We start from the raw sequence: 15,553 nt of genomic DNA, 5'->3' as shown, positions 1-15,553 counted from the left end.
CCAGAGAGCAACTCTACCAACTGTCCTGCACAGAGACAGTCTCCTCAGTGTACCAGAATTTTCTCTCTCTGCCTCTGTGCTTCCTGCTTTCAGCTTTCTCCTGTTAAAATCCCTTACAATGGTGGATAGACAGCCAGGCCTGGAGATGAGAGGTCCTAAATTCAAATCTGGCCTCTGACACTTTGGAAGAGAAGGAAAAGGAAGGGGGAAGAGGAAATTCAAAGTTAGTTAGTGAACCCCAGGATCTAATTCTTCTCAATAATAATGATCCACAGTTCTGTAGTGCTTTGAGATTTATAAAATATTTTCTTCATTGGATATTAATATGTCCTACCATATGTGTAGAGAATATTTTGTAGATGTGTAAGGGGAAGTTTTAGGGTTGTGACTTAATCTAAATTTAATTGGTTGCCAGGGAAGGAATTCCAAATAAAATACCCAAGTCAGTTTGGAAATTTTATGGTGGTTTAATTAATATAGAGGGAAGAAATTAAGGAGAAGAGAGAGGGAAAGAGTATAGGATTTCTCCCACCTGGCCTGTGCCAGGGGGAATTCAAAGACCTCCACCACAAGGTCTTTTCAGAAGATTAGAGGCTTTCCTAAGAGGATAGTGTTTTGGAAGGTAAAGGAGAAAAGAATCAGCCTAAACTCTGAGAGAGCTCAGAGAAGACACCTCACCTGAACTAGGTTACTAAGCTTCCCCAGTAGTGTATCAAGGATTCTCACCGCCAAACCTGGACAATAGCTGCCGCCACGCCAAAATGCCAAGATGCTCAGCACGCTGCCACCAGAGCCACCTCTCTGTGAAAAGAGGCTGGAGGGAGGAAGTGACACCAAATATATAGACCATTTTACATCACTTTCCTGCATCTCACATGTACCAATGGTAGCTTAAGGTTGACTTAGGACAGCCCAGGGGTCTGTCAGTTGTTTCTGATTTGTCATTTGCTAGCACATGCCTGTCATAGGCCATCCTTCTCAATACTTAATCCTTAAGTATGGGTGTAGACATTTCTGTTTTGTTAGACTAAGCAGGGTGGAGTAAATCTAAAATTCACAGATGGGAGAACTGAAGTTCAGATTTGCCTAGGATAAAACCAGGAAGAAGTCCTTGCCTCAGGATTCAAATCCAGGTCTCCTAACTCTATAACCAGTATTCTTGACACCATAGCAGTCACAAGCTTCTCTAAAACTCAGTTTTCTCATTTGTGAAATGGGGGGGGGGGGGGTGAGGGGTTGGACCTAGATGATTTTCTGAGGCCTCTTAAAGTTTCAGATATCCCTGATATGCTTGCAGACTCTCATCTTATATTCTATAGCTTGGCTCTGGGACAGACTCATCCCTCCTATTTTTCCTTCCCTAACCTCCCGGGTATTTAATGCCCTCATCCTGCCTCCTCTCCAGGGTACCAACAAGCACACAGCACCAACAAGATTCCTGAACTCAAGTCCTTCTTCAAGACCCCCACCACCAGTGACGCCTCAACAACAACAGAAAAGCACCTACTTCAGAAAACCCCAGACCAGGACCACATCACCACAGAACCCTGCCTGTGGCAGGTTGACTCCCAGGTATTGGGGAAACAACTTCTAAAAAATACTCATGTAAAAGCTATCATAACACTGAGTCTAGAGTCAGAGGCCATGGATCCCAATTGCACATCTAATAATTAATACTCCATGACTATGAACAGATAAATCACTTAATCGTGTCCTTACTATCCTTATCTGTAAAATAAAAGGATTGATCAAGATGACTTGTAAGGTCCTTTTCTGCTCTAAATCTATTATCTATGATCCTATGGTCTTTGAAGTCCCTTCCACCCCTGAAATTCATAGATTTTTGTGATTTTATGAGAGGACCAAACAAAATGCAGTGAGATATTCAATGAGAGAGAAAGATGATTTCCAGTTGCAGGGTGAAAAGGCCAGGAATCAAGTAAGACTTTATGTAGGAAGTGGTGCCTGATCTGGACCTTGAAGAAAGAGAGAGAGATAGAAAGGGTTAGTTGGAAATCCATTTCAGAAGACATGATAAAGATCCAGAGGTAAGAAACAGCAACTAATGGTAACATTCCAATCTGACAGGAACAAAAAGATTGAAAGGAAGGAGTGTGGTAGGAAAACCCAAGAGGGTATCATGTCATCCCCCAGCCTGAGGACATCCTGAAAGAAACTCTCAGTGTATCTTGTGTACTGTCCTCTCCCTTCTTTATTTCTCATCTATCCATCTGTCTTCTTTTATTCTCCTCTCCAAACTCTTCATCTCTCCCTTACCCTTCCCCCCTAAGTCATCATCAGGCAACCATTGGTAGAGTGCTGAACTAATTTCTGGGATGATGTCTCTATGGAAACTTCAGCATGAAGGCATATGTGCCATACTTTTGTGTCAAGTTTGACACAAAGCTAGGAGATATAGCCAACAACCTAGAGAACTGAATTGAGTGAGGAATCAAAGAAATATTGACAGGCTAGAACAATGGGCCAAATTGAAGAATTTGACATTTCAAAGGAGTGTCCTATAGTCTTGCCCTTCAGATGAAAAAAAAATCACCTTTCAAGTAAAAGATAAAGGAAATGTTGTTAGGAATTCTTTAAAAAATATATCTAGAGGCTTTAGTAGACCACAAGCTCAAAAGGATTCAGCAGAAGCCCCAAAAGCTAATGTCTTGAATTGCATTAAGAGAGTTGTAATATCACATTGAATAATGAGATAAGAGTCTTGGTGTACTCTGCACTAAGACTGTTCAGTTCTAAACCTAAAGATTAAAGAGGAGGGCAGCCAGGATGGGGAAAGGTCCATGTCATATGAGAATTAGTTCTGGAGAATGAAGTTTTTTTCTCTTCAGAGGAAATGACAGGCATCTTCAAGGCCATGAAGGATTATCATTTGGGAAAGAGATAAGACTCACTCCAGTTGGCTCCCCAGGGCAGAATTAGTTCAGTGAGTGGGAGTTACAAGGTGGAGATTTATGCTGAATGTCAGGAAAAATAGAGTTCTCAGAAAGTGGAATAGGCTGCCTTGAGGGATGGTGAGTTTCTACTCCTTGAAGGTCTTCCAGTAGAGGCTGTAGGGACCCTTTGTCAGGAGTGTTATAGTAAAGTAGGGGACTACTCCCTAGTAGGGGGTAGATTCATAACTGCTAAAATCACCTTCAACCTTTAGACTCTGAAACTGTGGCTGACAATATTCTAGTCTATTAGCTCAACACGTGTGAAATTAAGTCAATAGTCTGTGATCATCCAGAAGAGATATTCCAATTCATTTTAATATTCATCTCAGTCCAACAGAATGAAGAAGATAAATTTGCTACCAGTGAGCCATTCTTTAACAAAGTATATTGTTTTATGGATTTCCCCTGGTCTGGGGGTGTCCATGTCATTATTTCTTCCTGGATAGGCAAAAAGTACCTAAGAGTTGAGGAAGAGCCAGGCACATGGGAATGGGGTGGAAGAGGGATGATGAGGTCTGGGGAATGAGGTGATAATTCAGGCTAAAAAGCCCCTCTGCATCAACTCCCCCTAACCCCAGACTCACATTCTCCCTCTCTTGCCCCTCATCACAGAATTCGAGATGTACCAGTCCAGAAGTCCAGCTGCTCAAGACTACATGGAGCACTCGGAAGTCTTCGAAACGCCCGGGCTCAGGATCCTCCCGCCGCCAATCCCAGGGCCCAGAGAAAGATCAGGACCAGGGGGACACCATCCCCTACTTGAAATCCTCCTCCTCCTCTGACAGCCACAGTCTTGCGGACCATGGTGAGAAGGGTGAGATGGTGGGGAGGAGGCTGCTAGGGGAAGCTGAGAGTGCTACCTGCCTAAACTTGGGATGAAAGGAGGGGAACTACTAAACCAGAGGGTCTGAGCTTATCCAAGGCTGGTCAGGTCCCAGCTAGGGAGGGTGGATAGGGCTGATGAGTGTGGTCAACCAGAAAGCATCAGTCAGTGGGTACAGATAGAATTAGGCACAAAATCTCACCTCTTAACACCCCCAATACATATTTTCATCCATATTATGGGTGATAAGTAACTGTCATGGTGGCTAACAGAAGAGCCTTTTTCCATTGAAGGAGAGAAAGAAAACATCACAAAACTGGAGAATTTGGGAGGAGGGGAAGAAACTGAGAGAAACAGACAGGAACAGGGGAAGGGAAGAAGAGAACAAGAAATGGGGGAGAGAAGACAATAGGGGGAAAGAAATGGGAGGGAAATGGGGTAAGAGGGAGAGGGAGAGAAAAAGACTCCAAAGATAGAGACAGAGGAAACAGAAATTGTGAAAGATATACAAACTAGAGAGAGATTCCCACAGTGGTGGGTTCCCCTTTATTGACAGCCTTCAAAGGCTAGACAATCACTTGTTTCATATGTTGTAGAAGAGACTTTTTTGTTTCTGGCATGGGTTGGACTGGCTGACTTCTGAGATGTCCCATCCAACTCTGAGCTACTGTGATTCTATGATTCCAAAGGTGTGGAGAAGAAAGATACAAGTGGATAAGTGACTGATAAACAACTATTGCTGTTTTGAAGGTCTCTGCTTCCTCTGCGCATGTTTGTTTGGGATCCAGAAAAACCCTTGAGTGGGATGGCTAATAACACCTTTCACCTGGGTTCTTATCTGTGTTCCCATCCCTAGTGCCAGCTCACCATCCCTTGAAGCAGGAGGCAGAGCCAGAGATGAAGCCAGAGCCAGAGCTGATATCCCACTCCAAGGGACTTGCAACATCTCAGGGCAAACAGAAGGTGAATCCCAGCTGCTCCCTGGCCTCCAGATTTATCTGCAAAGCTGTGGTCAAAGGCATGAGGAATAACAAGCCTGTGAAATGGGAGGTTAACTTCGACCTGGGAGTCCTTGCCCAGGAGATGCAGATCTCAGACATCAAAAAGGAGGGCAAGTGTGATGTTGACCTTTGGAAAAGGACCTTCCACCATTTGGCTGCCAAGGCTATCATCAGAGACTTTGAGCAATTGGCTGAGACGGAGTATGAGACTGAACCTGGTGAGCAGCCCATCCTTCTCATCCTCTCCCTTTCATTACCTATGTTGCCTTCTTTCCCCATTCCCTTCCTCCATGAAATTCTCCGTATTTCTCAACTCATTTCTTCTCCTTCCCCATTGATCTCTACATCTTCCCCTTGTTTCTCATCCTCTACTATAGTTCCATTTTTCCAGGGCTTCTCTTCCTTATCCCTCACCCCATACATCTCATTCCAAGTACTTCTCCAGGGATCTTCTATCTCTAATAGTGCCTTTTCCCTCAAGGCTTCTCTTCCTAGATCATTTCCCCCAGTACTCTGCCCTTCCTGTCGCAGGACTTTGTCTCCCTATTGTGCTGATACAATGGATGGAGGACTAAAGAATGAATTCAAATCTCACTTAATATGACATAATTTCACTTGACTTCCCCAGGACACAATTTCAATCAATCCGTCAATAAACATTAAGTGCCTACTCTGGGCAAGGCACTGTACCTGGGGGTATGAAAAGTGCTGGTGATACAAAAAACATGCTAAAAACAGTGCCTGTTCTCAAGGAGTTTACAATATAATAGGGGAGACTTCATGCAAACAAATTTATACAAAGCAAGCTATATAAAGATAAATAGGAAATAATTAAGAGAGGGAAAGGTCCTGGACTTTCTAAAGAAGGTGGGAATTTAACTGAGGCTTAAATAAAACCAGGAAGGTTAATAGTAAGAATGGAAGACAGAGTATGCAAGGCGTGGGGGTCAATCAAAGAAAATTCCCAGATCCAAGAGATATGGAGCATCTTGTTCCTAGAACAAGGGGTTAGGAGGCTACTATCACTAGATGAAAGAGTATCAGTGAAGGAGTAAAGTATAAGAAGACTGGAAAGGTAGGAAGGGAATAGATTATGGAAGGCTTTGGGTAACAGAGCATTTTGAATTTGAACCTGAAGGCAATAGGGAGCCATTGGAATTTATTGAGTTGGGGCAGGAAAGGGGGGGTGACATTATTAGACATTCACTTTAGGAAAATCACCTCAGAGGCCAAAGAGAGATGAGAATCATCAGCATAGAGGTGTGAATTAAATTCATAGAAGCTGAAGAGATGAGCATGTGAAGTAGTATAAAGGGAGGAGAGAAGAGGGTCCAGGAGAGAACCCTGAGGTATATCTATATTTAGAGGGAATGATCTGGAGGAGGCTCCAGCAAAGGAAACAGATAAGAAACAATCTGATGAGTAGAAGGAGCAGAGGATTAGAGCAGTGTCCTGAAAACCTAGCAAGCAGAGAGTATCAAGAAGAATAGTCAACAATGTCAAAAGCTACATTGAAGTCAAGGAGAATAAAAATTGAGAAAAGACCATTAATGGGCTTTGGCAACCATTAATAACTTTGAAGAGAGCAGTTTTTGATGGAATGATAAGGTCAGAAGCTAGATTGGAAAGGATTAGGAAGAGAGTGAGTAGAGAAAATGGAAAGGTATCTATTGTAAAGGGCCTTTTCAAAGAGTTTAAGTACAAAGGGAAGAAGAGACAGAATGAATTTCCTCATCTATGAGGGGGCTGGATTAAAGGACCTAAATCCTATAATTCCTTCACTTTGTAAAATTTAAAATAGTTGTCTGCTATAAACTGTGGCAGTTAAAATGGTTGAAGACATAAACTGTAGTGAGTAAAATAGGGGAAGATATAAATTGTGATAGATATAAGAGTGGGTGAGTAAATTTGACCACAGAAAATATGTTTCACTACAGTGTCTTGGTTTTTAAATCAAATATAAGGTGGTCACCAGGGAATATATTCCCAATTTTGAATATACCCAAGTCAACTGGGTTTTATAGAGATTTTAATTAATAATACAATGAGGAATTAAAGAAAGAGAGAGAGTAAGAAAGGAATAAGTATGAAGGGCCTTAAGCCAACATGGCCTAGACCTGAGTCTTAAGAGAGAGAGATCAGTCAGTCAGTCTTTTATCACTCACCACAAGGTCTGTCTAAGCAAGGATTCTAGTGACACCAGGCCAGCTCCATCTCAGCTGACTTCACCAGAGACAGTTCCAGCCAGAGTCCTCCTCAAAGAGAGATCCAGCCAGAGACTGTTTCAAAGGGCCTCTCTCCAGAGCCTCCAGAGGGACAGAGTCCCCTCAGAGGAGCTCCAGCGAGACTTCCTTAGAGATTGTCCTCCAAGAGCTTCCCTTCTCCAGAGCCTCTCTCAAGAGATTCTTCCCAAGTGATCCTCATCAGAGATCCTCCAAAAGGATTCCCTTCTCAATAGATTCTGCTTTTTCTTATATAGGGGTTTTTCTCCTATGTCACCTCCCCTAAGTCCTTACATCTACCAATCACTGTAGACGTTTTCCAAAGGACAACCCATTCTAAAAACACTGCTGGGTCGACTTAATCCCTTTAGTAAGTTTGAATCAGAAAAAACACTGCTGGGTTGACTAATCCCCTCAGTAAATCTGAACCAGAGAAAACACAGCTGAGTCGACTAATCCCCTCAAGAGAAAACCTATAAGTAAGTTTTCACCTCTTTGCTCCTGGCAAGTTCACAAGTTGCCTGACCTTTCTAGGTACCTAGCATCCCATTGTATCAATTCTAAAAACAGGCATGGCTCAAAGAACTCCCTGCCTCATCATAAGTATGGGTTTAAGTACTTTCATTGTTTAGCAGGAGTTTTCTCCCCTAAAGCAGTCTTAAGTATGGGTGGAGTAGAGGTCCTCCCATTTCTGATCCTGGTGAGTTCTCACAGTCAAAATGGGGAATGTTCCCAGTAGGGAATTGTTCCAATTGAGAATTCCCCGATGGGGAAATTTTTAACATTCACAAGTCTGAGAAATTTCAAGATTTACAACTTCCAATTCCTCCTTTGCCTCTTTGAGCTCTCTTTCTTTACCAGACAATCATTAGAACTGAGCTGGAGCCTAGTCTCTTCTTCTGTTGGATTGTGGGTCAGATGTGGGTTGGGAACATTCACTCCTTCATTCACTCATTCACTCCTTCATTCACTCCTTCACTCCACAGAAATTTCCTGAACGAATGCCAGATGGGTAATACCTGGTCCTAGCCTTCATAGGGACCAATATCTATTTGATTCAATCCCATAAATATGCAATAAGCATCAACTATGTGTCAATCACTGGGATAGGTACTAGGGTTACAAAGGCAAAAAAATGAAACAGTTCTTCTTGAGAAGTTTATATTCTACTGGGAAGGAAGAGGAACACAAGTAAATAGAAATGGATATGCTCTAGTCTAATAAGATATGGTTTGCATTGGTTATGAAACAAATCCCAAAGAGTCATCCCAATTCCAGCACTGAATTGTCCACAGGCCATCTTCATAGGTGATATAGTGGAAAGGATGCTAAATTAAAAAGACCCAAGTTCAAGTCTGATACTTATTAGCAATGTGACCCAAGACAAGTCACTTAACCTTTGATTCTCTGCCTACCTCAGTTTCTTCATCTGTAAAATAGGGATAATACTAGCACCTACTTCCATGGGGTGGTTGTGAGGATCAAATAATCTGGTATTTGGAATGCATAAATGCCAGCTAGCTAACTGACTTCATCATGGCTATGGCTTGAAAATGCATCCCTTGATCTAAGTACTCTTTCATGTGCAAAGGAAGGAGGACACACTATCTCAGACATCAAGGAGTTTCCTGAATCACTGAAAAGACAACCTATAGAATCTTAATTTTGGAGAGTGGAAAAGGGTCCCTGTCTTTAGAGGTCTGATGGTCTAACCTACTTCTTTTATAGGTGAGAAAACCAAGCCCCAGAGGTAGAATGACTTGCCCAAAGTCATTCACCTAGTGAGTATAAGAGGCAGGATTTGAAGCCCAGTATTCTGACTCCATCACCAATGCTTTTTTTTTCCACCTATGCTAAAGTCCAGATAAACCCTTAATAGTGCCAGTGACCTTAGGCAAGTTGCTAAATTGCTTTCTCTCAGAACCTTTGTTCCATCCTTTCTAAAATGAGGAGTGACACATAGACTAAAGAATCTCTAAATCTCCTTTCAATGCTGATATGTGTAATTTAAAACCCCTCCCAGATCTGGCATTCTGTTTTCTAAGGACCCTCCTCTCTCTGACATTCTCTGTCCTAAGGGTCCTCCCACCTCTGGCATTCTACTTCTTTTTTTTTTTATTAAACCCTGACCTTCCCTCTTAGAAGCAGTACTATGTGTTGGTTCCTAGGCAGAAGAACGGTAAGGGTTAGGCAATGGGAGTTAAGTGACTTGCCCAGGGTCACACAGCTGGCAAGTGTCTGAGGCCACATTTGAATCTAGGACCTCCCATCTCTAGACCTGATTCTCAATCCACTGAGCTATGCCCCCTGGCATTCTACTTCTAATGACTCTTCCAGGGTCAGTGTTTTCTGTCCTAACATTCTATTTTCTGTGTCCTAAGTTCTGCCCCCCAGTTCTAAAGCTCTGTAAGCCTATAACTATGATTCCAGGTATTCTGGGAATCCAGAGGATGGAATAATAACTCTGGAACCAGGTAGTAAAGGAAGGCTTCCAGAAAGGTGAAGCTTCCCCTTCAGCTGGGTCTTGGAGAGCAGGTAGGATCTGAATAGAACAGAGGAGTGAGCTGGGCACTAGAGGCCTTAGGAAAGACTCAGAGAGAAGTAAAGAATTTGTTTTCAAAGCAACCAGTCAATTGTCATGCTATGAATCCTGGAGTTCTGAGGGGGCCCAGAGAGAGGGAGTGAATGAAGATTGGGAAGGTGGAGGGTACAACAGGGAAGGCTTCCAAGAAAGGAAACTGACCAGAGATTCTTGTGTCCTCCATCCCCTACCATTAATCCCTGCCAGGTCTTGGCCATCGGTACCAGGTGAATGCTGTGCATACCAGCAGGGCCTGCAATGTCATTAGCAAATACACAGCCTTTGTGCCCATAGACCTCAAGACCCGAGGATACCTGCCCAACATGGTGGATTACAACTACACAGGTAAGGGGACTGGCAAAGGGCTACATACACCCAGAGATGGGCATAGGGAAGGAGTTAGAGACCCAGAGAAGGAACACAATAAAGGAGGAGGGCACTGGAGACTTTGCACGCATCCCAATCCAAGATGGCATGCAAAGGGTGCTAGATTTCAAATTGAAAGTTATTGTTCAGTAATTTTCACATGTGTCTGACTCCCTGTGACCTGATTTGGCAAAGATGAGTAGTTTTTTTTTTTCTCCAGCTCATTTGACATATGAGGAAACTGAGACAAACAGGGTTCAGTGACTTGCCCAGAGTCACATAATTGGTAAATGCCTAAGGCTGGATTTGAACTAGGGAAGATGAGTCTTCCTGCCTCTAAGTCCAGCACTCTATACACAGTGCAACCTAGTTGCTCAAATTGTATGACCTAGGTTCAAATCCTTCTTTCAAACTATGTGGTCCTGGGCAGGCCATTCATATTTTGGAATCTTCATTTCTTCCTTGTCTTCATAATATCCCTCACTTACCTTCACCATAAAACTATTGGAAGAAACACCTTTGAAAATACTAAAATGTGATTAATAATAATAATAAATATACTACCTACCCAACAAAGTTGTTACATTATAAGGAAACTGCTCTCAAGACTAGAAAACACTCTAGAATGTGACCTATTATTATCAGTCCTGGCTTGACCATTGCCTCACTATGTGACTTTGGTTAATTAGGTCTCTTCCCCTTTCTGGGTCTCATTTTTCTCCTCTGTAAAATGGAGCTGGGTTAAGTAATCTCTAACACCCCTTCCAGTGCTGGCATTCTATGTTCTAAGTGTTCTAACTAACACTAACATTCTAACATTTTCTGTTCTAAGGTTCCTTTCAACTGTGATCATCTGCGTTTCAACAAAGAACTGTTCTATGGTCATTTTCATGTCTGGTATTTTATGTTCTGTCCTTCCCTTCGCAACTCTGACATTCTATTTTCTTAAACTTTGTCATGGTCCCTTCTAAGGTCACTTTAAGCTCTGATATTCTATATTTCTAAGGAAGTCTTCAACTCTGACATCTGTGTTCTCAAGTTTCTTCTCTGACATGTTTTCTTCTAAGGTCCCTTCTAATTCTGATTCTATCTTCTAAGGACCCTCCTATTTCTGACATTCTATGTTCTAAGATGCCTCCCAGTTCTAATAGTCTATGTTCTAAAGACCCTTCAAACTCTTAACATTCTAGATACTAACATTCTGTTCTATTGGATTACTCCCTCCAACACACATCCAAGGTTCTAGAAGTCTAGATTCTTTGAAATAAAATGAGGGGACAGCTAGGTGGCTCAGGGGATTGAGAGCCAGGCCTAGAGACAGGAGGTCCTGGGTTCAAATCTAGCCTCAGACACTTCCTAGCTGTGTGACCCTGGGCAAGTCACCTAACCCCATTGCCTAGCCCATACTGCCATTCTGCCTTAGAACCAATACACAGTATTGAATCTAAGATGGAAAGTAAGGGTTTTTAAAAAAAAATTTTTTTTAAAGAAAGATGAGATGATCCCATGTGCCCCTCTCCCCATTTAACCTCTTCTCTCCCCTCTCTGGAGACACTGGGTCTTCAAGAATGATAAGTTGTCTTCATTGATCTTGTCAAGGCATGTTTTCTAAGTCAAGAAGCTTGAGGAGCTCAAACTTGAACCAGAAACAGAAGGGATTAACTGGCAATCTCAAGCAAGCACAACACATCTTTAGGCAAGAGGCAGTGATGGACAGTGGATTCTTCAGCCTGTGTAAGAACTTGATCTTGTCTTTTCTTGGTTTTCTGGGCAACCTGCTCTGGAGAACTGTGGGCCCTCTGGCTAGGCTTATCCAGGAAAGATAGGTAGTGACTTTTCTTCCTTTTATTCTTTGAGATTTAGCCCCAAATCAGTCCAGGTCAGGAGCTTTATCCAGCAACTGAGGAGTAGCTGCTAGAGCTACCTGTTTCTAATGGAAACAGAGAATCCATTAACACAAAGAATGATGTGGGACTTGAAGATTTGAAATCTGAGTTTGAATCCTACCTTCTAGAATTGTCAGTCTAGGATGGTAGACAAATTATTTAGCCAGAACCTCAATTTCCTCATCTATAAAATTGGAATCAAAGTATCATAATCCTTCCCTACCTCATAGGATTTTGGGGAGGAAAATGTTTTCTATATCTTTTAGTGCTATAAATATATATTCACATATGTGAATATACAATTAGAGGCAGGGATAGAGATGAGAACTTTGATTTCTTGAGTGAATTTGCTATAATGTAAAAATAGTCTCAGATGGAGGGAGTGGGACTAGTAGGTCCAGATTCTATTTCAGCAGGATCCACCCTCATCTGTCCCTGTCTGAGCTCCCACTTAGTGGCCTTCAGACTCCAAGAGTGAAAGTTTAGATGATAGGAAACATATTTTCCTTGTGGTTAACGAGTATAGTCAAATATCATCCTCTACAAAAAGAATCCCTTGTTCTCTTGTTTGGTGGCCACTCATGCCTTATCAAACCCTAGCCCTGAGCAATGTTTACCATTTGCTTTCTCCACTCCCATTTCAAGTGCTGCTGCTGCTTAGTATCACTGAAGGAAGTCACATAATCCTGCTGACTGGGGCCAGTGAGAATTGATATTATCAAATTTCAGCCTACCCTCTCTTCCCAGATTTACCATTATCTTTCCCAGTGGCTGTTCCAAATCTTCTCTTCTTTGATCAAACTTCCTATACCTTCCTCCCTCTTGGATAAGAACCTTTCCTCCTCCTTGATAATAGATACTACTATCTTGAATCCCCCATTTTCACTTTTTCTATATCTCACAATTCTCCATCATCTCCCCCTTTGTTCTTGTCTTTAATGAAGAGGTGGTTCTTCTTCTTGCCAAGGCCAACCTACTAACTGTGACCTTAATCTCATGCCTTCTCTTTCCTTCCAGTTTCCTCTTTCTCACATTCATCACCCACCTCTTTATTCTTCAGTTTTTATCTGTTGGTTCCATCCCTGCTTCCTATAAACATGACCAGGTCTTCCCCAACTTAAAAAATAATAATAATTGAAACTTACTTCCCCTCAAACTATCCTATAACTCTTTCAAAGTTTAGTTTAATTATGTGATCTTAGGAAAAACTCATCTCTCACACACTTCAACACCTGGTAATCTGGTTTTGGTTGAGGATACCACCATCCTTCCAAAGTGGTCTCCTTGGAATCATCCTTAACTTCTTCCTGTCTTCAACCCATTCCCCCTTCAATTTCTAACCAATATATAATTCATTGCCATGTTTTGTCAGTCCTATCGAAATAACATCTTTCATCTCTATGACCTTGTCCCCCAATAGCCTGGCTGTGACCATCTTATTTCAGACTTTCATTATCTTTGACCTGAATTCTGACAATGACTTCATAATTGGTCTCCTTGCTTTCACTCTCCCCCATCTTTAAACTATCCCCCAGAGTTGCCAAAATGATATTCTTAAAGCATAACTCTGGCCATATCACTCCTTGTTGTCTCTAAGACAAAAAATACAACCACCTTGGTTTAGTTTTTAATCATTTTCAGAATCTGATTCCCACTAACCTTCCAAGACATATTGGAACATTCCTCTCCTTCACATTCTCCAATCCAGTCTCCCTTGAATTTAATATTTTGATTATCATTTTTGTGTCTCTACATAAGCTCTTTCCCCTTCCATGATTTGGAATGCCCTCCCTCCTCACTTCATCCACCAACTTCTACCCAAAGTCTTATTATTAGTGCCTTTTCCCCTCCTCCGATTATCTTGAATTTAGTTATCTGTTTATATATTAGAATCCCTTCCCCCAGATATAGTATAATATCCCTGAAGGTAAAGACTCTTTTTCATTTCTATCTTCATATTTCTTACAGCTAATAGTGCCATGTACATAATAGACGAATAGATGAATGTTTGTCTAATTGAGTGAACAACCCATTTCTGGGTCAGTGAAGCAAGACAAGCTGACCATGTTGGTGGTTTCATTACTGGTTCTCAAAGTGTAGTCTGGTAGCCCTGGAGATTCTCAAGATTTACAGGAGATGCCCATGAAGTCAAAACTATTTTCACAATAATACTAAGATGTTTTCATTTCAAATACAATAAAGATCAACAATAAGGAGAGTGCTAGAGCCATCATCTACCAATTTGCTAGATTCATAGTGACATTTTTGGTATGAGCATTTCCACCTTGTGTAAAAGAGAATTTAAACTCCTTTTGTTTATTTTAACTTAATCAATCAAGAACTTGGAGTCCCCCACCTTTCACACTTAGTTAATCATTAACACTTAGCTAGTAAGAACCTTTTACTAGAAAAGGAAGTTGATACCCAAAAAGACCACAAGCACACATACACCACACCACACCCCCTAGCAGTGCTAGGCAAATTGGGAGACTGTGATTGATTCCTGAGATGTGAAGAGGAAAGCTGATGGGTGGAGAAAACTGCATATAAGCAGGAGCCTCTGGGACCCTGGGAGACTTGTGCAGTCTTTTGCCTTGTGGTTGTGAGCTCTATTGAGGTTCTTTTGCAGCTTTGGGTTTTGGCTTCCTGATTCTGGTGAAGATTTGGCTTTTTGTGTTGGAGACTAGGGCTGAAGAGGGATGCTTACTCAAGTGAGACTCTTGCCTGCGTGGCATGAGAGACTCCCTTTTGCAGCTCAGCCTCTTTGGCATTGGTCTTTGGTTGTTGAAATGCCTGGCTAGAGACACTTTCGTGTGCTGGTGAAATTTGAATTCATATTCACATTTTTGGTCTGGAGGCAGTCAGACCCAGACTTAGGGTATTTTTAGTTAGGCAATATTTTCTACCTCCTTCCTACATTTCCCTCTCTTACTATCACTCTTTTGCTGTACCAAAGCTACTAAAGCTATACTAATAGTTGTAAAAATGGAGATTTTAAACCCTAGACTTCAATCCCCAGAAGTCCTTGGTATTTCCCAGAATTCCCTATAATCTCACCTGGGTCCCCACATTGGTGAGATCACAATTGGTATTTAACTGACAGTAATGCCTCCCACACTCTCTTCTCTTCCTTCCTTGCAATGATGTAGCAAGTATAGTGGTAAATTAAGCGTGGGGATTTTCAATGGGCTAATCAGCCATGGACATGTGGTTCTTTTTTTTTTTGTATCTTCTTTATTCCTTGACTTTTAATGATCCTTAATAAATATCATAAAATATAATATTTTATTATTAGAGATATAAATTTAATTTTTATACAGCCACATGACTTAAATTTTAATATAAATGGTGACCACAATTTTTAAAGTTCCTATATTTGTCAGACTAATTTTAATTATTACATTTTGGCAGACCACAAAGGTTTGATGAGCACCCTCAATCTTCTTCAATTTTCTTCACTTTTTACTCTCTCTAAAACTATCCTTAGGTCACTTCCTTAGTAGCTAATTATGGAATTCATGGAGTTCTTACTCCACTCTAAATTGGTAGAGCAAAATAGACAAAAGGTCAGATTAACCACAAGCTACAGCTGTTGGTCTATTTCCTGCACAGATGGGTAAGTCCTAAATCTCTATTTTTTCCCCTTATACTGAGAACAGCTGAGTGTTTGCTGCTGCCTGGTAAGTTGGGTGTTTTTTTTTGTTGTTGTTTAGCACCAAT

The 15,553-nt window shown here is 41.5% G+C and overlaps 1 protein-coding gene across 6 annotated transcripts in view; it reads left to right on the top strand.

Moving 5' to 3' along the window:
- The window catches only part of VWA5B1 (von Willebrand factor A domain containing 5B1), a 168,365-nt gene that overhangs the window by 118,433 nt on the left and 34,379 nt on the right, over window positions 1–15,553 (top strand). For 5 of the 6 annotated variants that reach the window (XM_016422071.2, XM_056795674.1, XM_056795675.1 and 2 more), the window contains 5 exons: window positions 1,406–1,572; window positions 3,567–3,759; window positions 4,634–4,996; window positions 9,789–9,926; window positions 11,547–11,681. In XM_016422071.2, the coding sequence (XP_016277557.2) occupies window positions 1,406–1,572; window positions 3,567–3,759; window positions 4,634–4,996; window positions 9,789–9,926; window positions 11,547–11,681 (996 nt within the window). The remainder of the gene's footprint in view (window positions 1–1,405; window positions 1,573–3,566; window positions 3,760–4,633; window positions 4,997–9,788; window positions 9,927–11,546; window positions 11,682–15,553) is intronic. The other variant, XM_007491251.3, reaches the window with a different exon arrangement.

Source organism: Monodelphis domestica, chromosome 4 (assembly GCF_027887165.1).
Source record: "Monodelphis domestica isolate mMonDom1 chromosome 4, mMonDom1.pri, whole genome shotgun sequence".
Lineage (NCBI taxonomy): Eukaryota > Metazoa > Chordata > Mammalia > Didelphimorphia > Didelphidae > Monodelphis > Monodelphis domestica.
Note: the sequence above shows the minus strand (reverse complement) of the source record. Positions and strands in the feature narration are given on the sequence as shown.